Raw genomic sequence first — 24,116 nt, 5'->3', positions numbered from 1 at the left:
AGGACTTTCAGCCACAAATATTTATTTTCCCAGTCTTTCTTGTACCCACACCTTCTCTTTTTAATTGATGATGGCGGTGCAGAGTCAGACTCAGTCTTTTTCGAATTGGAAACCGCGCATCTAAAAGGAATGCACGTGCGTGGCTGCGTGCGGACTGCGCTGTCATGACAACAACGAAAAGTTGACAACAACCTGTCAGCAGTTCAGTTGAGGGGCAACAGTAGCGTGTGAGTAGCGAGTGGCGAGCGAGCCTGAACTGTCTAGTAATGTCCGTTTGGCTGCGTGGGGCTCAAGGATATAGAGCGACCAACTTTTTTTAAGCAAGCATTAATTATGCGTGACACGGTCTCAATTTGCGGGACGCATGAATTGGGCTTCAAACGCTGTGCGTTCACGCGCTACGCGGGACGGGTGGTCACCCTAGACACCCCCCAAAATCCCCCCCCCCCCCTTGACACTGTCACCTTTTTTTCTCTGAGGAGTTTGCAGGTCTGGTTATTCGTGATGCCGTCACCTACACTGAACACGCCAAGAGGAAGACCGTCACCGCCATGGATGTCGTTTATGCTCTGAAGCGTCAGGGTCGCACCCTGTACGGTTTCGGAGGTTAAACGCTTAAACTCCACACAAACCCAAACGGCTCTTTTAAGGGCCACCCACATTATCACATAAAGAGTTCACATCTGATCGGTATTTTTTTCTGTACCGGTTAATTGCCTGTGTATTCATGTTCTCATGCTTATTGTATTTCAAGGAATCACAGCCACGTTACATGCAAACGTTCAATATACGCCGTTGCATACACATTTGAAAGTTTTCCTAAAATACAAATATGTTTAAGCCTAAAACGAAAGTGTTCTCAAAAACTGTGCCCTAAAGTTGCGGATTCCTCGTAATTTTCGCACACATTATGAATGTAATTTGATCGTAACGACTGATCATGCCTAGTCTGTCCCAGTTGTGCTCAGTCTTTGTTTATAATCACAGATACAAATCATTTATGCAAGAAACACTCATGTGTTGAGTCTAATCTTAGAATGTGTTAGCAAGTTATTAGTTGCCTTTATACGCATACGTAAGAGATCTCGCTTGTAATAGTTAAATAAACACTTTCGTGCAAAATGAAAAACGAACAGTGGCTTCGGTTATATTGAAAGTATTTTGCGCTTTCTATTTCCAACAAACAATTATACTTAAAAAAACTGTATTTTAAAAAAATGAGCGGGAAAGTAAAACCACACATAAACGCACAAAGGATATTCACTTCAAATGAGGCCATGGGTGGGGTTACAGTTTTAGAGACTGTGATTGGCTCGCAAAGATTACAGCCATTCCAATGAAATCCATTCGTGTTGCTTGTCCAATGAAGACATCCAATCAGACTTTAAGTCTGCGGTCTTTGAAAATTAGCATGAACAGTAAATAAATAGTCATTCACAAAAGTGACGTGCTTCAGTCTTTGGTTTTGTTTCTGAAGTGATCATGCCTGAGCCAGCAAAGTCCGCACCTAAGAAGGGGTCCAAGAAGGCCGTAACTAAAGCAGCCGGAAAGGGCGGCAAGAAGCGCAAGAGGTCCAGGAAGGAGAGCTATGCTATCTACGTCTACAAGGTCCTGAAGCAGGTACATCCTGACACCGGGATTTCCTCTAAGGCCATGGGGATCATGAACTCTTTCGTCAATGATATTTTCGAGCGTATCGCCGGAGAGTCCTCTCGTCTCGCTCACTACAACAAGCGCTCCACCATCAGATCGAGAGAGATCCAGACCGCCGTGCGTCTACTGCTGCCCGGTGAACTCGCCAAACACGCCGTGTCTGAGGGAACAAAGGCCGTCACCAAGTACACCAGCTCCAAATAAATCTGTTGAAGCTTTCAACACCACAAAGACTCTTTTAAGAGCCACCCACGTTATTGGTTAAAGAGCTTTCTATTATTGTTCACGCATTATAGTTAAACCCTTTTTGCGTGTATGAAGTACCAAGTGTTTTAGCTTTACAATATCTGGCAGTAACTTCAGAGCAGTACTACATAAAACAAACCTTAATTTTCATTGTTAATGTTGCTTTCATTACATGGTTCAGGAGTCCTCCATTGCATTGATTACCGTAAACCCACTGTAAATTCTGATTTAAAATAAATGTTTGGCTTATATTATTTATTTAAAATTAACATCTTTGTTTTTAACACTATTTATGAAAACATTTTGACAACAGGAATTTATACTATTGCATGTAAGGCTACATATTTTACATTTATTATAAATATTTTGAGATGTTTTAATTTCACTTTAAACTATTGAATTAGTAATATTTAGTTGCATAACCATTGTTGTTGATAACTGCTGCACATCTGTGTCAAATCCGGGTGTGCCTCATAAGCCTTGAAAAGTGAAGCCTCTGGCTCTTTGATCGCCCCCTGGTGGCTGGCTGCAGTACAAGTCATAACCCCGCCCTCTCCATTCAAATGAATAGGACTTTGCTCTAAATAAAAAAAATATTTACACTTCCAATAAAAGTTTTCGAAAGATGGTTTTGGTCCTTTCAAGTAGTTGTTATCACGCTGATATATGTTCAAGTGTTAATTTTTGTGATAAGTTTCATTGTAGCTTGTAATTTGATGCTATAGAAACGGGGCGTGTCGTTATGATTGGAGTGGTTGAATTGGCCGCGCGAGCGTTTGGGCGGAAGTTTGATACCGCGGCTCCGCCTCTGGCTTCACGGACGATTCCTTCTGCGCATGCCTCGGCTCCAAACTGACGTTTTTACGTAACATGGCGGCGACTGTGGTCGGACATTTTTGGCTTCAATTCACTACAATGGTGGGAGGCGACGTCGCGTCGTCCATCTTTTTTACAGTCTATGGTCAAATCGAGTCAATCAACTTCTGGCCTTGAAATTTCAGCACATGATCCACAGTTCCTGTCAATTTTTAGGGTTTGCTTCAGAAACTGCATTTTTAATGTCACCCCACACATTTTCAACGGGGTAGTGTTGTAAAACTTTCTTGCAAAGACCAGTAGACTTGGATTTCCTCGAGCAGCAGTCTTTATTGGAAAAAGCTATCTTCAAATCCGAGCATAGAGCTCAGGAGCTGCAGTCACCAAGTCTGACTTACAATCGCCCTACATTTGCATTTTAAAGAAAGCATTGAAGCAAAGAAGTAATCCTGCCACCCCAATCGTGAAGTTTCACCAACCCTTAATCCCATCAATATTACACTGTCTCACTCAGACCATTTAATTATCATAGAAATGGGTTCACACCTTAGGCTTGTTATTCACCTATGACTCAGACCCTTCATCAGCAAATGGCCACCAACTCAAACAATGAAACAAAAGGTAACAGGGCCACAGTTACCTGCTAATTTCTTTCATATTAAGATGAGACAGGAACTTGCCATTAAGTATTTTGATGTATGTAAATTGATCCATGTTCCATTCTATACGATAAAAAGGCCCAACACGGTAGTATGAAAAACATCCCAATACCATGATTTTTTACTTTACAGTGTACTGTGGTTTAAATTCAGTACCCAGGGGTCACATGAGGTTCTGTCAATAACCACTAGACGCCAAAAGAGCAATTTCACTCTCATCAGACCAAAAATGTTACACAATGTTTCTTCGGGCCAGTTGATGTTGTTGATGTGATTCTGCTCATGTCTTTTTTTAACACTGGTGCTTTATGGGAGCTTTTTGCAAACAGCTTCGCTTAAATCAGACGTCTTCTGACTGTCACAGATCATTTTATATAATCTTTGATCTTTCTAGAGACATGAAAGGCTGAATCTTTGCCATCCTGGCTATTCTTCAGTCTGTTTTAACTGAAGTAGCTTATATTTCCACGTGCTTTGAGTTTTGGTTGCCATTCTGAAGTTTTTGAGATAATTTTAGCTGAGATTCTTAAACTTCTCAAATAAACCTTTTTTAATCAAATTGTGTTGTTCCTCAATGATGGAACAGTCCAGTTTACTTAGAAATTCAGCAGCAGATATATTTTATAACAAACATCCACTCTTTAGTCACATAGGTCCTTTTTTTCTAACTTCACACTGCTATTATTTTGATCACACCACTTTCAATAAATAAGTCTATAACTCATAATGGCCATATAAATAAGTAGAGTGGTTATCATAAATGTTCTTAGAACGTCAAGAAAACTGGACACTTTTTATGTTGGCAGAAAGTTTTTGGGAACGTTGGGAACTTTCAGGGAACGTTCTTAGAACTTTTCTCTGTTAGCTGGGTATATGGATCAATTCAGACTCACACACACATGAGCCGGTGCTTACTGTGCCATATCTTTGCCAAAACAGGCCCTGGTGCATCTTTATACAGCTGGGCCACATTTACAGCATCATATATGGGCCACTTCAGACTCACACCCACATGAGTTGGTGCTTACTGTGCCACATGTTTGCCAAAACCGGCCCGGATATGTTTTAAAAGAACTGGGCCACATTTGCTGCAACATATGTGGGCCACTTTAGACAGAAACCCACATGAGCTGGTTCTTACCGTGCCATATCTTTGCCAAAACTGGCCCAGACACGTTTGTAAAGAGCTGGGCCACATTTGCTGCAACATGTGAGGGCCACATTTGGTTTATTCCAAGATTAGGCCGTGTCTGTTGTGCAACATTTTTGCCAAAGGTGGCCCATATTTGTTGTTTGATATTTGGGCCATATTCACTATTTATCAGATGGGCCACTTTTGGTTCATATTCAGATGACATGTTGCCATGGGCACCGCATCTTTGCCTTAAAAGGCCCACATGTGATTTGATATATGTGGCCCATTTTTGCTATTTTACATGTGAGCCACTTTAGGTTCACATCCCTTTTATTCGGGCCATAAGAAGACCAGCAGTGCCGTATCTTTGCCTGAAGTGGCCCACATGTGCTTGCTATCTGGGTTGGTATGAAATACTAAAAGGAAATGAATGTTAAGAAGGTGTTGGAGCTCACATCTATGCTAAATTGTTGGGAATTAAGTATGAAAAGATATTTAAGATTCTGCTTTAGCAGGACAAAACAAAGTTCTTTACATTCTTACCATTAATTGTGACCACAGCAATTGTCTTTCCTGGACAGACCCTTAATGACTCTGGTGAACAACCACAGATTTTGTCAGGCATTTCCACAGGTACAAGCCGCACTGAAAAACATCATACATCATTTCTTTTGACTGAGTAACATAAGATTGTAATGGATCAATAGTGGTGAAGCACATTGTTGAAAAAGTACATGAGAATGTACATGTTTAAAATGCTGACTGACACGGTGTATCCACATACATTCAACATCAAACAAAAAGGTTTAATTGAGATAGTAAAGCATATTACTGTAGCTTAACTATTCTGAAAATGATATATGATGTACGTACACAAAACTCACCACAATGGGAAAGAGCCGTATCCACCACAACAGTTGTTAAAGGCAATGGCTGGAAGAATTCAGCAGTCATGGCATCTATGCTATGGAGGACATGTCTGGTGTGCATGATGACGTCACATTCAGCACAGAAGAAGGGGCGAGGTCAACAGTCACAACACTGGATAACAGCTGGACTTCTCCCACAAACATTTTCTTGTGCCACAGCCGTGTTCAGCAGACGGGGTCTCTATGCCCTCCACCTCTCTGAAAAGAGACTTTGACGTGTGCTCCAGTTTGAGGAAGCCAGAAGAGGATCTCTTGGGGTTCCAGGAGGTGATGCCTCTGAGAAATTGTTCAGTGATCTTGTAGAAAACACTAAAATAGTTAAAATAGTATACAAAAACAATACTTTTATATTTCTCTTTATACATATATATTTACAGCATCTAAGTGTACTTCATGTGTAAAAGGTCCAGTATTCAAGCTAATTTAAGAAAATAAACTATGTATTTATTTACATTATAACCCACTGTCATATTCTGTACATGTACAGATATAAATGATCATTTAAACACACTGAAGTACACCAACAGTCTCTGGAGCAAAGCACACCTCACAATGAATGTCAAGAACATTGGGAGGATCAGTGTTCCGAATGTGATCTGCTTAAGAGGATTAAAACAACACAAAGCAACATTTATATATAACATACAATATAATATACATATTTACAATTTCCAACTTGTCCCAAGGCTAGTGGCACAGTCTGGTTACAGTCTGTAATGGTGCAAGCTCACTGTTTAACATTATAGCTTGAGAGAAAAACTAGAACACTTTATTTTCCCAAACCCTTATGTTAACAGTCCAATAACTGTATGGTTATCTATGCGTCATGCAGATGATGACAGCAAATAAGAATGCTCAAATAGAACCGATTATAAAGAAAGCATCTGATTGGCTTAGGGGTCAATTACACCAAACGCGTTTCAATGTGTGGAAACGCAAGGGCGCAAATTGCTAGGCAACCACAGATGCAACTCTCTTGTCAATCAAATATTGAAGCGTGAGCGCTCTTTTGCTGTTATGAAAGATATTAGCAGAAACTTTACAAAGAGGGCACTTGCTCTGGCCTTGATGCGGGGTGAAAGTGCACAAACATGCAGGAGATAGTGAGTGACCCCGTACCTACAACGGAAGGCCCGCCTCTCCCCTCATTCGATTGGAGAATGGAAAGATGTGAATGACGTCGGACGCTTTTCCGCTCTCAGCTCCTTCAAACAGCACGTGCTGCGGCCAGCAGCAAAAAACGCAAGGCGTTCGGCGCAAATAAACAGTGTGCATAACGCTCACTGCCCATAAAATATCATTCAAAAATGCGTCTACAACTGCCATAAACACGTTTGGTGTGATTGGCCCCTTAGAAGTAGAAGTATTCATTAATTTTATACACCTGCAAGTACCCAAACAGTGTAGATCCTAAAAATATATTTTAAAATGTAAACAATACTGACCTTTCCTTGGTTGATTACTGCTTGACCTTGCATAGACAATATTTCCCATCAATGTCTCTTTTCTCTAATGCACCCTCGGCTCAGGTGTCTTCACTGGCGCTGCTGCTTCCTCTTCTTGCAGCTCACCAAGAAAGTCATCAGGACTTTGGAGTTCATCCTTCAGTTCTTGACCATCAACCAAGTTATCCAAGATCATGAGATGATATTGGAGCTCTGAATGGATGGACATGTTGATGGGCAGAAACACAAACAGACAGAAAGACTCACAACAAAGAGAACAACAGATAAAACAAATATAAATGTAAACAGAGAGTGCTACAGTGAGACTGACAAGTACAGTTTAACAAAACACATGTGACTATTAAAAGTGCCTTTGTTTTTGGTTTGTTTGTGGTGGTGGGGGTATAAAGAGTTTGAAGCTTGCAAATTTGAAGGACATAAACAGAAAATAAATAAAAAACTAATAATACACACACGCACTCACGCACACAAGTCAACATAATAACTTAGTTGCGAGCTAGTGTAATATAGGTATATCAATACTGAAAATCTTGCATTTCCCTGTATCTTGCTGCAGGATTAACTTTTACACGACAAAATTAATTGAATTAAGTTAGCATAAGCTGGTAGCTGGTTTAAGGTGGTTTAAGCTGGTCCTCCCAGCCTGGCAAACCTACAAGCTGGTTGGTCAGCTGGTCAAGGTGACCAAAACACAGCTTGCTACACCAGCAATATCAGCTAAAACTAAGCTGGGAGACCAGCTAAAACCAGCTTATGCTGGTCGTAGTAGTTTTTTGCAGTAGAGTAGACATCAAACTGCCCCTTAACTTTCATACTCAATGCAAAGGTCAACTACGATAAAAAAATGACGTTCGATGACGTCAGAGTTATTAAATTACAGGATTTTAAATAAACAAATTAATAATCATATAACACATAAATTAATCAAACACAATCGCAGTATAGTAAAATGTATATTTATATCTATATTTGTTAACATCAACGACGAGCCTCTGATAAAAATTATTTACCATCCAGCATGGTAATCAAAGCTACCTAACAGTTAGATGAGCAGAAAACGCTTAAAATGCTACTCTCACGCGCCGTGGAGCGTTGTTAAAGTCACTTCTGAGTGTTGTTTTACCTGCAGATGATCGATGTTTTAATAAAACTCCTCTCTGAATGTTGTTTTACCCGCATTTGAGCGTAAACTCACCGCTGAATGCTACTGAACCTGCAGCGTTCTTTAACTCACCGCAGACCGCGCTAGCTGATACCTATTTGAGATCAGACTGCGAGGGAATATTAACATTTAAAACCCAGTTGAATGGCCAGATAAATATGACCCGGGTCATAAAAGAACAGATCAATTGAGATTATGGGGGTCAATAAAATATATTTTTTGTACCAGGGTAATTGAAGCCGGGTGTCCACTGCTCACTAACTTGCTGTACGTTTCACCGAGTACATAAAACAATCACCTGACTGAAACGTACATATCGTTACGTTCTGGCAAAACTTTATTATCTTTTGATATTATCTATTCGGATTAACAGTTAACGTTACAGTTAACTCATAGCCTATTCGAGTCTCAGTAGTGAGACACCTACACATGTTTAATATTTTGTCTAGCTGTTCAAGAATAGTTTGCCATATAGTTTTGTGCGGTTTGGTACGTATTAATCAACGCGATATCATTATTGTGCGATTCCCTGCCGTTTCATTTTATCAAAACACAAAAAACGAAAACATACAAATGCATTTTTATTATAAATTGTTCTGTTTGCGAGGCAATACCATACTCTTTAGGTAACTTACCTCGAGTAAGTGCGATGACCTCGATAAAGTGCGATCCAGAAGATATGTGCTCTTGGCACCTCAAAAACATGGAAATAATTACTAATTGATGTCAAAATGAGTGTATGCTGACAAGTCTGAACATCCTTTATTAATATTGTCCCTTTTATAAACGTTAAAAAACATGCATCTGATACGGGCCAAGTATGACTCGATGTATACCACATAGCGCCTCTAGTGGACGTTTCACAGGGAAATGTACTTTCAGCTACGTATTTTAGGTTTTGCAAAAATGTAGGCAGAGTAACGTATTTCCAATGAGCCTGGGTTGAATAAATCAGCTGTAAGTTAAATAAATTATGACCATCATCATCTGCAGTATTGGTCAGGTGTGTGAGTGTAGTTTGACTGACAAAGGTTTTTGTATCACTCTTTATCACTGTGTCAACACCCAGCTACTACTAGGATAGTGTAAACTTTGACAGTAATAATCTCCTGAATCTTCAGTCTGAACTCCACTGATGGTCAAAGTGAAATCTGTGTTTGATCCGCTGCCACTGAATCTTGATGGAGTTCCTGACTGAAGGGTTGTTGCATATGTTATGAGGAGTTTAGGAGCTTCTCCAGGTTTCTGTAAGTACCAGGCTAAACGATTACCAGCATACACTGCACTACTGACTTTACAGTTTATTTGAACTTGTTGTCCTGGTTGAACTGTTATTGATGGACTCTGAGTAAGAGTGTACTGTCCTCTACACACTGAAAGAAACAACAAGAATGAAATATAAGACAACACTGAAACAAATCAATATTTCACTCTTCAATGAATTAATGATGATGATAAAAATGTTACAACACAAACCTTGAGTAAAGACTGTGAGTGTCCAGATGAAGATGATGAAAGTCATTGTTGTTCTTTTGGTTTGTGTGATGATGAAGATTCTGTTCTGTTCTGATCTCAGTCATGAAGTGTTAAACTCACAGCACTATAAACACTCACACATCACTGAAGCATGACAACACAATGCAAAGAAGACGACAGGAAACTTCTGCTCATATACACTCATTATTCAATGGACTTGCACAAAATAAATATTCTGAATAAAAACTAAAATGTTAAGCAAAAAAGAAATAATAAAGTTTTGAATAAAATTAAAACATTGTTGTGCAAAATTAATTTGTGTAAAGTGCATGTGTATGCAGGTTTAAGAGTTACAAAGTGTCCACAAAAACTGGAGAAAATACAACGATCAAGCAACAAACATGAAAAGATTTTGAAATAGTTTTTTGTTTATTATTTAAATAAAAACATTCAGAGACATTCTTCGCAATAGTTGTTTGTGTTGTGTGATGTTAGTGTTGTATATTCTGGTGTAGTTTGTGTTCAGTCAAGTGTGTAGAGGTTTTTGTACAGTCGCTCTATTAGTTTGTATCACTGTGGTTCACATTCGGCAGCGGCACCAGACTGGATGTTGGCAGTAAGTAAATAATCCAATAATAATTTTAATACAGTAAATAACTGTTTCTAAATATATACATCAGGTGTGAAACAATGAATGTAATTCACTTTATTTAAATTTATTCCATGATCTGTGGGATTCTGATTGGCTGGAAATTATTAAATAAAATCGTTTAGTGCACAGTATCTACAAATATTTTTAGTCATTCTGTCAAATACTGCACTGTAAAGAGAAATTATAGTTGCCTTTAACTTGACAAATGACCCTGGAAGAAGCGGGATAATCAATGACCTGCTATGTATTAAAGCAATAAACCCCAAGAAGGAGTGGGTTACCAGTGCATTTTATAACAGCTAAGGGGTGTTGTTAGGCACGACGCGAGCGGAGTTTATAAAACGTTTACTTCATATGCATAACGTTAGCGGGATTTTATAAAATAAAACACAAATAAGTTGTAATTATATTAGTATAAATATTACCCGTCCGCCAAACAAAGTAGTTCCTCAGAATCAAGTGTGGCTGCAACAGAGCGCAGTTCACAAACAACAGAGACGCAGCAAAGGCACAATGAAAATATGATTAAAGACTGTGGTGTTTATTTTATAAATCAACATTCATCTAATTTATACATTAACATTTATATCGTGCAACTGTTGAAGTGATGATCAAATATGCTTGGAAGCATGCTTAACTTTTTCCCCGTCAGCGTTTTTTTAAGTTGCCACCCAGTTTTAGTTGAATGTCTTACAGAAAAATTATCTTCTTTAAATAAACATAATAAAAATAAAATATCAAATGAAAAAACAGTCCATCCGCTTTCCAACAACATCAAAAAACGTTTCATCCTACCTTCATTTGTTGTCTTATCAGTTATCACCTCTCAAATGTTCAGATAATTGATAAGATGTCCTCTCAGATGTTCAGATAATTCCATTTTTGTGAAGAACTTTGTAAGAGATCAGATTCAGAGCCTGATCAAAACACACGTCACGCTAAATCCACCACAACGCTGTTGTGTCGAGTGAATGCGTCAGTGTTTAAGTTGGGTAAGATTGCCATCTTGTGGATAATAGCGGAAATATCAACAAGACAAAAAAAACTTCAGATAACGTTTTCTCTTTATTGATGAAATGTTTTATTTATTGACATTTATCTGGATATCGCCATAATTGTGCAAAGGTAGAAAAATTAAAAAATGATTAAAGACTGTGGTGTTTATTTTCATAAATCAGTATGCAGCAACAGTGGCGCAGTGATACTTGTGATGCGGTCTGAACCGTGGGTTTACCGGGGTATTTTATCACGGCTTAGAACGCGTTTTAACCAATCAGAATGAAGAACCAGAACGAGCCGTTTTATAATAAAGGATTTATTGCACTCCTCTTCACATCGGGCGGTTGTGTAGTTAAAATCCTTTAATGCACGAAAGGCTGTTGATTATCCCTTACGTATTAATAATATATTGTGATCACCTTATAATTTTGACTTTAGTGTTTTGGTATAATGTACTGTGTGACTAATATTCATTCGTTCATAAAGTTTGTCGAATTTTCCAAACTGTTTCCAAAAATTGTTGCAAAATTTGTTAATATTTATATGGACCCCGACAACTAATCTTATTCTGTTAAGACTCAATATTTTGGTAATAAAGTACAGCTTCAATTTATTATTCAATTTATTATGAGATTTTAACTGGAACAACAAATGGAAAAAAATTGAGATACAAAAACATTATTATGTATTAATAGTTTATGGTGAACTGTAAGGTAAACTTTTTAAACTGCACTCGTTTATAAATGTGTTCATGTGTATTTAATCAAAAAAAAAAAAAAAAGTTGGTTGTTTTATCTGTAATATGAATGAATTTATATTCACCTACAACTAAAATTTAAGTTAAAAAGTGTTTACAGAAGCACATCAAACTTATATTCTGTACAACATGTTTACATTATTTAGATTTTATATATTTATATTATTTACATATTACATATTATAATTAAACTGTAAATATGTTATAACTGCAGTTATTTGTACAATTTTACTTTATTTTACTGTGTTACTGTTACAGTGTAATTATACATTTAAGTACTGAGTAATAATGATTAACAACATTTACTTAGTACAGGATTGGGGTTTGGTTAGGGTTAGTTGAATGTAATTATGCATAATTTACTGTAAGAATTACATGTGTAAGGCACTGTAAAATAAAGTGTTATCATTACACTCCAAAAACAAACGGTGCTATATAGCACCAAAAGTGGTTCCTTGCTCGCAATCACAGAAGAACCGTTCCCAGCGCCACACAGAACCGGCGAAGCACCAGCGAAGCACCCGTGCAGAACCACATAGTGCCATGTAGAACCATATTTTGGTGCTATAGTGGTTCTATATGGCCCCTATATGGTTCCACACAGGTGCTTCACTGGTGCTTCACCGGTTCTATATGGCACTAAAAACGGTTCTTCTATGATTACGATCCAAAGCAACAGTTTTGGTTCTATATAGCACCGTTTGTTTTTTTAGAGTGTATTGTTTTTACAATAACCAATCATTTTCAACCTGACAAACAGTATTTCAATGAAATAAAATACTTAACGTCATAATGTGAATATGAACTTTCACCTTAAAAGAGAAAAATGATATTAGCCGTATAATTCAGCCATATGATCAAATAACCTTAAAATTATTCAGGAGAACCAAATAGTTATTATTTATTATCAAGATATTTTATGTTTAACACAGATTCTTGTGTGAGTTATTGATTATTGATGTGATTTTCAGCCAACAGTCCCCCTAAAGTGAGCGTCCTGCCGCCATCCAGTGAAGAGATTTCCACAAAGCAAGCAGCAACACTGATGTGTGTGGCCAACAAGGGCTTCCCCTCAGACTGGAGTCTGAACTGGAAGGTGGACGGGATCAGCAGCAGGTCTCAGTACAGCAGTGTTGCTCTCCTGGAGAAGGACGGTCTGTACAGCTGGAGCAGCAGTCTGACTCTCTCTGAGCAGGAGTGGAGCTCAGTGATCTCAGTCAGCTGTGAGCTCACACAGAAAGACCAGCGTGATAAAGTCACTGGAGAATTGAGGAGAGATCAGTGTTCACCAGTGATGCAACAGTTACTTTGAAAAAGTAATCTGATTACTGATTACTGATTACTCCTTTAAAAAGTAACTATGTTACTTTACAGATTACTTGATTTTAAAAGTAACTAAGTTAGATTACAAGTTACTTTGTTAGTTACATTCCAGTAGCTGCCAACACCCCCACTGCCTCAACATTAAAAATGACAACCGGTTTTGCCGACACTCACTTTATTGGAAGTGCATTTTTAACAGTAACGTCAACAATGTATCTCCTGACATTTAAAGTTGAACTGTTGTGTTTTAAAAAACAAAAAAAAAAATATATATATATATATATATATATATGAGTCTTTCTTGACTTCACTTAACATAAATAGGGTTGAGCAGGGGTCATTTTCAGAAGAACTTAATTTTAAAAGTTAATGTTTTAGACAGAGATATATTTTTGTTGTGGTCAATAACTCACAAGTGTGGTCTATCAAAACCAGCTGGAATTTTGAACAAATGTAAAACGACTTCTGTATAATTTCACTTTAAACAAGAGTAGTGAATTGTTACTTTTGACCTTGACAGCAGGGACGAGAGTAACACACAGGTGGGTCAAAAGTAACACAACAAAACATGATAGATTTTTGTGTTACAGTTGTTTTTATTAAATATATATTACTATGACCTCTTTAATATGTAACTGCAAACTTATTTTGTCCTTTATCTTCGTAAAAAATAATTAAATTACATTTTTATTTTAAATTTCAGTTTTATCAAATGTTTCAAAAGCAACCAACAGTACAAACTTAATTGCTGAGACAAAAAAAAATTCAATAGTTTGAACACTATGAAAATAAAATTAAATCAAATTAGAATAATATCAATTTTTTACCATATTATACACAGTATTAGCAGCGGGACAAAACTAACAAGTGTTACTTTTGACCTGACAGGATCTACTTACTCTATAAACTCGACTTACTTTTATTTTGAAAAACTGAAAAGTCTTCAGGATGTTATATACTAAATACCTTGTAGATTTATCAGTATAACACATGAAACGAGAAAAACAACGCGTTGTAAGAAAAAAAGACCGCTTTTGGAATGTACTTATCATGGTTGAAAACACAGTTCTGGATCTACACGTGGAAATCGGTGAGTAAATAACGCGATATTTGTCAACTCTTTCAGAGGTTATGTGCTAATACGCTGTCATAGTGAGATTTAGATGTTATCAGGGCTCGGAGAAAATCGCTTTGTTACTTTCGTTCTTCAACTCTCCCACACTTACTGGTTTTGCACTGAAGTCCAGCTTTTGTTGTTTGGGTAGTGGATGAACTCCTGCTCACTGCTTCGCATCACCGGGTGGGACTTGCTCTTAGTTTGACTGTCTGCGCCGTGCCGCGACTCCAAATGTGTTTTTTTTTTTATTTGACGTAGTGTTTTTGTAGCTGCATCTCTCTTCTCTCTCCATTGTACGTTGTTTACGTTTGTGTCGCTTACACGTGACCTGAATTGTCCTCGTGCTGAAAACGTGACTTGTCGCACACCTGACTTCACTTCCCGAAACGTAAGAAGAAATATACAAGAAAATATATATTTTACTAAGGAAAATTTCAAAAATAGTAACGCACAGTGACTTGGATAAGTAACTTTAATCTGATTACTGGTTTGGAAATATTAACGCGTTAGATTACTCGTTACTAAAAAAAGTGGTAAAATTAGAGTAACGCGTTACTAAGTAACGCGTTACCGGCATCACTGGTGTTCACAGTAGATCCACTCACTCTCTCCTCTGTCTCACATCAAGACTAACAGACTAACTGTGTTTCTCTCTCTCATCTCACATCTCTTTTCACAAACAACACAAGTCTATGTCTGCTTTATTCATTCACTCATGATTGTGTGACAATTCATCAAATAAAATCAGATTCTATCTTTATGGCTTTGACTCATTTTGTCTGTTTTGAATACGAAAGCTCACATTTTATAAATAAACCTGACTCAATGAAGCATGAAAACACCTGCAGATGAAGTAAATTAACATAACTGTCAGTCAAATGAAATTAAGAACCTTGAACATGAAGTGATTGGTGTGTTTAGTTTGATAGTTATTCTCATGTGACTCATTCAGTATCTGTGTTAGCTGTTGACTAAATGATACTTACTGATGTTTATACAATAATAATAGTACTCATCCGTGTTGCATCCGTTTTAATACTGAAATTAATAGACAGACAAAACCGTAATGATTAGATTGATCAACTATCAAAATAATAAAATAAATAAATAATCAATTAAATGTATAATTATCTATAAAGTTGTCATTTAAATAAATAATCTGTAAGTGAAATAAACTATCATCATCATCATCTGCAGTATTCTGTCAGGTGTATGAGTGCAGTCACTGTGAGTCTGACTTGAAGAGGTTTTTGTATCACTCTTTATCACTGTGTCAACACTCTTGTGCTGCCTGGCCAATGAAAACTCTGACAGTAATAATCTCCTGAATCTTCAGTCTGAACTCCACTGATGGTCAAAGTGAAAGCTGTGTTTGATCCGCTGCCACTGAATCTTGATGGAGTTCCTGAATGGAGGGTGTTTGTTCTATATATGAGGAGTTTAGGAGCTTCTCCAGGTTTCTGTAAGTACCAGGCTAAGTAATTACCATGATAAACTGCACTGCTGACTTTACAGTTTATTTGAACTTGTTGTCCTGGTTGAACTGTTATTGATGGACTCTGAGTAAGAGTGTACTGTCCTCTACACACTGAAAGAAACAACAAGAATGAAATATAAGACAACACTGAAACAAATCAATATTTCACTCTTTAATGAATTAATGATGATGATAAAAATGTTACAACACAAACCTTGAGTAAAGACTGTGAGTGTCCAGATGAAGATGATGATGAAAGTCATTGTTGTTCTTTTGGTTTGTGTGATGATGAAGATTCTGTTCTGTTCTGATCTCAGTCATGAAGTGTTAAACTCACAGCACTATAAACACTCACACATCACTGAAGCATGACAACACAATGCAAAGAAGACGACATGAAACTTCTGCTCGTACAGACTACTACACTATCATTATTCAATAGACGTGCACACAATAAACATTCTGAATAAAAACTAAAATGTTAAGCAATAAAGAAATAATAAAGTTTTGAATAAAATTAAAACATTGTTGTGCAAAATTAATTTGTGTAAAGTGCATGTGTATGCAGGTTTAAGAGTTACAAAGTGTCCACAAAAACTGGAGAAAATACAATGATCAAGCAACAAACATGAAAAGATTTTGAAATAGTTTTTTGTTTATTATTTAAATAAAAACCTTCAGAGACATTCTTTGCAATATTTGTTTGTGTTGTGTGATGTTAGTGTTGTATATTCTGGTGTAGTTTGTGTTCAGTCAAGTGTGTAGAGGTTTTTGTACAGTCGCTCTATTAGTTTGTATCACTGTGGTACACTTTCGGCAGCGGCACCAGACTGGATGTTGGCAGTAAGTAAATAATCCAATAATAATTTTAATACAGTAAATAACTGTTTCTAAATATATACATCAGGTATTAAACAATGAATGTAATTCACTTTATTTAAGTTTATTCCATGATCTGTGGGATTCTGATTGGCTGGAAATTATAAAATAAAATCGTTTAGTAACTGAAAATATTTTTAGCCATTCTGTCAAATACTGCACTGTAAAGAGAAATAATAGTTTTAACTTGGCTTTAACTTTAACTTAAAATCAATGACCTGCTAGGAATTAAAGGATTTATTGCACTCCGCTTCACGTCGGGCGGTTGTGTAGTTAAAATCCTTTAATGCACAACAGGCCGTTGATTATCCCTTACGTATTAATAATATATTGTGATCAGCTTATAATTTTGACTTTAGTGTTTTGGTAAAATGTAATGTGTGACTAATATTCATTTGTTCATAAAGTTTGTCGAATTTTCAAAACTGTTTCCAAAAATTGTTGCAAAATTTGTTAATATTTATATGGACCCCGACAACTAATATTCTGTTAAGACTCAATATTTTGTTAATAAAGTACAGCTTCAATTTATTATTCAATTTATTATGAGATTTTAACTATAGGGAACAACAAATGGAAAAATTGAGATACAAAAACATTATTATTTATTAATAGTTTATGGTGAACTGTAAGGTAAACTTTTTTAAACTGCACTCATTTATAAATGTGTTCATGTGTATTTAATCAAATAAAAAAAATATGTTGGTTGTTTTATCTGTAATATGAATGAATTTATATTCACCTACAACCAGGGGCGAAAATTTCATCTAAATGTTGGGGGGGACAATAAACATAAAATTTTTCAAGAACAATTTTTGAAGGGGACACCAATAATACAGGCAAAATTGTACTTGCAAGGAAATGGGTACAGATAGAAAACGTTTCTCTTTCTCTATGAACGGACGCAAATTTAATTTTAATACACATGAATGCAGAGGTGAAAAGAGTAATAAAATATTCTACTCAAGTAAAAGTAAAGTTACTTTAATAATATTTTACTTAAGTAAAAGTAAAGTTACTGGTCTAAAAATCTACTCAAGTAAAAAGTAAGTCATTTTAAAGTTACTTTTTTACAGCGGGGAGAGGTTTCTAGTATAGTTCAAAAAGGAAGGATATATACATCTCAAACTATGTTTTTAATTGTTAACATCTTTACAATTAAAGTCCAATAACAAAAAGTTAATAAAACAAAAAGCTTTTTTATAACTAAGAAACATTTATGGAATTATTTAATGATTTTTACAGGTGAGTTATGCACTTTTGAAGCAAAAATAATATGAGGTCAGCAGCTGTAAATACAATCATTATAGTAAGGTTGTAATTGATGTATTGCTGGTAACATACATTATGTTATTAAACTATATACATAAATGAGCATATAATGAGATGAGTGTCATGGCTATACACTATACATCCTTTACACATTTATTGTATTCTAGTTTCCCAGACCTGTGTACCAGATGTCTTTCAATCTCTCTCTCTCGCGCTCTCTTGCTCTCTCTCTCTCTCTCTCTCCCTCTCTCTCTCTCTCTCTCTCTGCAATGTCTAATGACATGCGCATTCTCGAGGACGTTGTTTGACTTGACGCGAAGCTGCTAGACCTCGGAAGATAATGCGCATGTATTAAAAACGCGTCGTGCAAATTAGCGGTTAAAACCCGGTCGGCAATTCTCAAACTCCGTACTCAAGAGCATGATTCCTACATAAATGAAACACTTGCTTCGCGTCAATGGCCAATGGTTTCTTTCATAAGAATTTAATTGAGGGTCTGCATTAGCCCACGCCTGTCTCGTCTTTCTCCATGGTTCTTTTTGCGCGTTCCCCCGCCCATCAATCAATCATCCGTGGCGCGTCTTTATCACCTTACTTTTTTATTTATTTTTACTCAGTAACGGATATGATTTAACATGTTGAGAAGTAGTCTTCAATACTTTAAACATATTTAAGTAAAAGTAAAGTACAGATTTTAAAAACTACTCATAAAATTTAAGTTAAAAAGTGTTTACAGAAGCACATGTCAAACTTATATTCTGTACAACATGTTTACATTATTTAGATTTTATATATTTATATTATTTACATATTACATATTATAATTAAACTGTAAATATGTTATAACTGCTGTTATTTGTACAATTTTACTTTATTTTACTGTGTCACTGTTACAGTGTAATTATACATTTAAGTACTGTGTAATAATGATTAACAACATTTACTTAGTACAGGATTGGGGTTTGGTTTAGGGTTAGTTGGATGTAATTATGCATCATTTACTGTAAGAATTACATGTGTAAGGCACTGTAAAATAAAGTGTTATCATTATTGTTTTTACAATAACCAATAATTTTCAACCTGACAAACAGTATTTCAATGAAATAAAATACTTAACGCCATAATGTGAATATGAACTTTCACCTTAAAAGAGAAAAATGATATTAGCCGTATAATTCAGCCATATGATCAAATAACCTTAAAATTATTCAGGAGAACCAAATAGTTATTATTTATTATCAAGATATTTTATGTTTAACACAGATTTTTGTGTGAGTTATTGATTATTGATGTGATTGTCAGCCAACAGTCCCCCTAAAGTGATCGTCCTGCCGCCGTCCAGTGAAGAGATTTCCACAAAGCAAGCAGCAACACTGATGTGTGTGGCCAACAAGGGCTTCCCCTCAGACTGGAGTCTGAACTGGAAGGTGGACGGGATCAGCAGCAGGTCTCAGTACAGCAGTGTTGCTCTCTTGGAGGAGGACGGTCTGTACAGCTGGAGCAGCAGTCTGACTCTCTCTGAGCAGGAGTGGAGCTCAGTGATCTCAGTCAGCTGTGAGCTCACACAGAAAGACCAGCGTGATAAAGTCACTGGAGAATTGAGGAGAGATCAGTGTTCACAGTAGATCCACTCACTCTCTCCTCTGTCTCACATCAAGACTAACAGACTAACTGTGTTTCTCTCTCTCATCTCACATCTCTTTTCACAAACAACACAAGTCTATGTCTGCTTTATTCTGTAACTCATGATTGTGTGACAATTCATCAAATAAAATCAGATTTTATCTTTATGTCTTTGACTCATTTTGTCTGTTTTGAATATGAAAGCTCACATTTTATAAATAAACCTGACTCAATAAAGCATGAAAACACCTGCAGATGAAGTAATTTTACATAACTGTCAGTCAAATGAAATGCATGAAGAACCTTGAACATGAAGTGTTTGGTATGTTTAGTTTGATTCTCATGTTACTCCTTCAGTATCTGTGTTACAGTTGTTGACTGAATGATACTGACTGATGTTTTTTATATGAGTGATTATTATCAGTTAAATATTGTAAAATTAAACTATAGTACAATAATTATATAAATAATCCATGTTGAAGTTGTTTTAATTAATGATATGATTTACAACTATCAGAATAAATAAATAATCAATTAAATGTCTCAGTATCTATAAAGTTGTCATTTACAGTTTTTTACAATCACTTTGCTACTATTTTCAGAACCTTGATGTCATTTTTCACAACTCTAGACACAAAACTCACAACCAATGATCAAAATGCACATTTTTCAAAACTCTAACTCTTTCTCAATTGCTTGGATACAATACACATAAAACTTGGATCATTTGTTCATTCAACCAAAATCACATGTTCAATATGACACAACTTAACATCAAAGTACAACTATTTCAAAAGGCAATTCACACATCACATTTCAAATAAGTGTCTATTCATTTTCTTACAATGATCTAACTATCAATCGATACACCTGCTCAAAATGATAAGTAACTGTTGCATTACTCTTAATAGTTGTCAGACAAACAATCTTCCATGTTTACTGAAATCATGAAAGTTTCAAGATAATGAGGTTCCTTGTCACCAATAAGCATGGAGCATGAACCAATTATCACTGTACTGTATAGATGCAGGCCCTTGTAATTGCTTGTCCAATTCTGCCAACTTGTTACTTGAGTGCAGATTGTGAAATGATGTGACCTATGTTGTGATTGTACTGTAGTGTTTTCATCAATACATTACAAACTTTGTTCAATGATTCTAATGTGTCTGTAGTATTCTCTCTACTACTGCAGTACTTTTACAGGTATGTATTTGCTCTACATGTACCATAATGAAATCTGTATCACCAATTTTGTTCTACAATATTTAATGATTGTACAAACAATGACATTGTGAAACTATCAGTGTGGGTGATCTATAGTTATGTTTCAATGGTATTTCACAGGACATTTGTATTTTGAACCAATGATTGTGCAAGTGCAAGATGTCTTTGAAGATGTGAATGCACAATGCAATGTTTTAAACACTAGACAGCCTGTGTTACAAGTGATAACCGTTTTGAGTTTTGTATCTAGAGTTGTGAAAAATGACATCAATGTTCTGAAAATAGTAGCAAAGTGATTGTAAAAAACTGTAAATAAACTATAGAATAAATGAGCTGTAAGTGAAATAAACTATCAGCATCATTATCTGCAGTATCTGTCAGGTGATTGAGTGCAGTCACTGTGAGTCTGACTGAAAGAGGTTTCTGTATCACTCTTTATCACTGTGTCAACACATAAGTGCCACTAGGCTCATGATAACTCTGACAGTAATAATCTCCTGAATCTTCAGTCTGAACTCCACTGATGGTCAAAGTGAAATCTGTGTTTGATCCGCTGCCACTGAATCGTGATGGAGTTCCTGTATGGAGGCTTGTTGTATGTGTTATAAGGAGTTTAGGAGTTTCTCCAGGTTTCTGTAAGTACCAGTGCAAGTAACTACCAGCATACACCCTACTGCTGACTTTACAGTTTATTTGAACTTGTTGTCCTGGTTGAACTGTTATTGATGGACTCTGAGTAACAGTGTACTGTCCTCTACACACTGAAAGAAACAACAAGAATGAAATATAAGACAACACTGAAACAAATCAATATTTCACTCTTCAATGAATTAATGATGATGATAAAAATGTTACAACACAAACCTTGAGTAAAGACTGTGAGTGTCCAGATGAAGATGATGATGAAAGTCATTGTTGTTCTTTTGGTTTGTGTGATGATGAAGATTCTGTTCTGTTCTGATCTCAGTCATGAAGTGTTAAACTCACAGCACTATAAACACTCACACATCACTGAAGCATGACAACACAATGCAAAGAAGACGACAGGAAACTTCTGCTCATACAGACTACTACACTATCATTATTTAATGTATACTTGCAAATATTAATAATAATAAAATATTAAATAAATATAAAGTTTTGAATAAAAGTAAAAACAAATGTCCAAAATGTTCAACATTTATCTGTCTAAAGCTGTGTATGCAGTGTTCACACAACACAAGTAAATAAATGAGAAGTAAATGATACAGAGAGAAAACTGGAGAAAATACATTGATAACAAACATAAAAAATAGTTTTGTGCTTAGCATTCTTAACCTTAAATCATTCAGAGATTTTCACCATAGTTGTTTGTGTTGTGTGATGTTAGTGTATATTTTGCTGTAGTTTGTGTTCAGTCAAGTGTGTAGAGGTTTTTGTACAGTCGCTCTATTAGTTTGTATCACTGTGGTGGACTTTCGGCAGCGGCACCAGACTGGATGTTGGCAGTAAGTAAATAATACAATAATAATTTTAATACAATAGATCATTGTTTTCTTAAATATATACATCAGGTGTAAAACAATAAATGGGAGGTACTTTATATCATATTTATTTGTATTAGAAAGATTTTGTGTATACAAGAGCACCCAGAAATGTTGATTAATATTTGTTTGTGTTTAATCATTTGTACATACTTGAAGTTTTTGGATTTTCTCAAACTCAAATTGTTTTTCAATTTTTACATTTATATGAACTCAACATTTAGTCTTATTTTCTTTATGCTCACACTATCGTTAACAAAGTGCAGCTCCGTTTTTTTTATATTCACTGTGTAGTTAAACCTAAATGAGTTACAAAAATATTTTGTTATAGCATTTGGTAAACAGTAAGTTAGATTTTTCAGATTGCAGTTGTTTAAAAAAAAATGTTTGTTGTTTAAAACAGATGTTTATTCGGCTGTTTGTTTGAAATGTGATTGATTTCATATTTACTAGAATTTAATTTAGACAAAAATTCAAGTTAAAAAGCCTTATAAGGTGCAAGACTTAATGTTACAAATGATTTTTAAGTGTATGCTAAACTTTTATTATTTAATAAAAATATTATTTGAATAATATTTATTTATATTATTTATAATATGTATATACATTATTACACAAAAAATGTCAGGACTTTAACTCACTGTCACTTTTCTTAATATTTTCTTTCCCAATAATGAATATGGGTCAATTTCCCCGACAAAGCTTAAGTTTTGTCCCATGCTAAAATGTATGTTTGAGCTGTTTTAACTGAAAACAGTTTCATTGAAATATCTTAACATGTCAGTGCCATTGTTTTGTCTCAAGGTGCATGCCAGTAAAGTTTATTATAAGGTATAAAGTGTGTTTATATAATTAAGCCCTAATCCTTTATTTATATAAACCCTGTCCATGAAACAGCATCTATTTTTTTTTATTTATATTTTCATTGAAGTAATGCTGCGGTACAGGCAACCTGTAACCCGTAAATCACGACTTCAAAACCACGACTCACGACTCTGAACTGGGAGTACATCGATCTAGTACGAGTTCACGGGTTTGACTGCCGTTCCAGTGCACTTTCACAGTTAGAAGGCTGTAAAAACACGAGTTACAGGCTGCATGGAACTCATACTCCCAGTTCAGAGTCGTAAGTCGTGGTTTTAAAGTCATAATTCACGGGCTCAAAAACCTGCCTGGAATGCAGCATAACAAACAGTATTTCAGTGATTCAAAGCCTTCAGATGAACATGACAAAAGTGATATTAGCCATTTAATGCAGTGAAGTTATTTTTCCTTTCTTGTGTGAGTTATTGTTTATTGATGTGATTTTCAGCCAACAGTCCCCCTAAAGTGATCGTCCTGCCGCCGTCCAGTGAAGAGATTTCCACAAAGCAAGCAGCAACACTGATGTGTGTGGCCAACAAGGGCTTCCCCTCAGACTGGAGTCTGAACTGGAAGGTGGACGGGATCAGCAGCAGGTCTCAGTACAGCAGTGTTGCTCTCCTGGAGAAGGACGGTCTGTACAGCTGGAGCAGCAGTCTGACTCTCTCTGAGCAGGAGTGGAGCTCAGTGATCTCAGTCAGCTGTGAGCTCACACAGAAAGACCAGCGTGATAAAGTCACTGGAGAATTGAGGAGAGATCAGTGTTCACAGTAGATCCACTCACTCTCTCCTCTGTCTCACATCAAGACTAACAGACTAACTGTGTTTCTCGCTCTCATCTCACATCTCTTTTCACAAACAACACAA

General features: G+C 36.0%; 1 protein-coding gene and 3 gene segments (V, D, J or C); 3 read left to right on the top strand and 1 right to left on the bottom strand.

The window, feature by feature from the left end:
- LOC129433714 (Ig kappa chain V-III region MOPC 321-like) overlaps positions 1 to 16,130 on the bottom strand; it is a 37,999-nt gene extending 21,869 nt beyond the window's left edge. Inside the window, 2 exon segments of the V gene segment in view lie at positions 9,132 to 9,439; positions 16,082 to 16,130. Of these exon segments, the coding sequence occupies positions 9,132 to 9,439; positions 16,082 to 16,130 (357 nt within the window).
- On the top strand, positions 1,360 to 2,139 carry LOC129433324 (histone H2B-like). Its single transcript, XM_055191923.2, has one exon. It carries the CDS (start codon positions 1,483 to 1,485, stop codon positions 1,855 to 1,857), a length of 375 nt encoding a protein of 124 aa, XP_055047898.2. The 5' UTR covers positions 1,360 to 1,482; the 3' UTR covers positions 1,858 to 2,139.
- On the top strand, positions 9,569 to 13,262 carry LOC141364403 (Ig kappa-b4 chain C region-like). The segment is given in 3 exon segments: positions 9,569 to 9,601; positions 10,107 to 10,158; positions 12,922 to 13,262. Coding segments are annotated over 3 exon segments (426 nt in total).
- A 105-nt stretch (positions 16,131 to 16,235) lies between the features above and the next one.
- LOC141364402 (Ig kappa-b4 chain C region-like) lies at positions 16,236 to 19,720 on the top strand. The segment is given in 3 exon segments: positions 16,236 to 16,277; positions 16,659 to 16,710; positions 19,321 to 19,720. Coding segments are annotated over 3 exon segments (417 nt in total).
- The last annotated feature ends 4,396 nt before the right edge of the window (positions 19,721 to 24,116 follow it).

The sequence above is a fragment of the Misgurnus anguillicaudatus genome, chromosome 6 (genome assembly GCF_027580225.2).
Source record: "Misgurnus anguillicaudatus chromosome 6, ASM2758022v2, whole genome shotgun sequence".
NCBI lineage: Eukaryota > Metazoa > Chordata > Actinopteri > Cypriniformes > Cobitidae > Misgurnus > Misgurnus anguillicaudatus.
The sequence above is the reverse complement of the archived record's forward strand: the minus strand, read 5'-3'. Positions and strand labels throughout refer to the sequence as shown.

Bases quoted from the DNA above. Each gene is read 5' to 3' on its own strand.
- LOC129433324 (XM_055191923.2), top strand. From the start codon at position 1,483: ATGCCTGAGCCAGCAAAGTCCGCACCTAAGAAGGGGTCCAAGAAGGCC.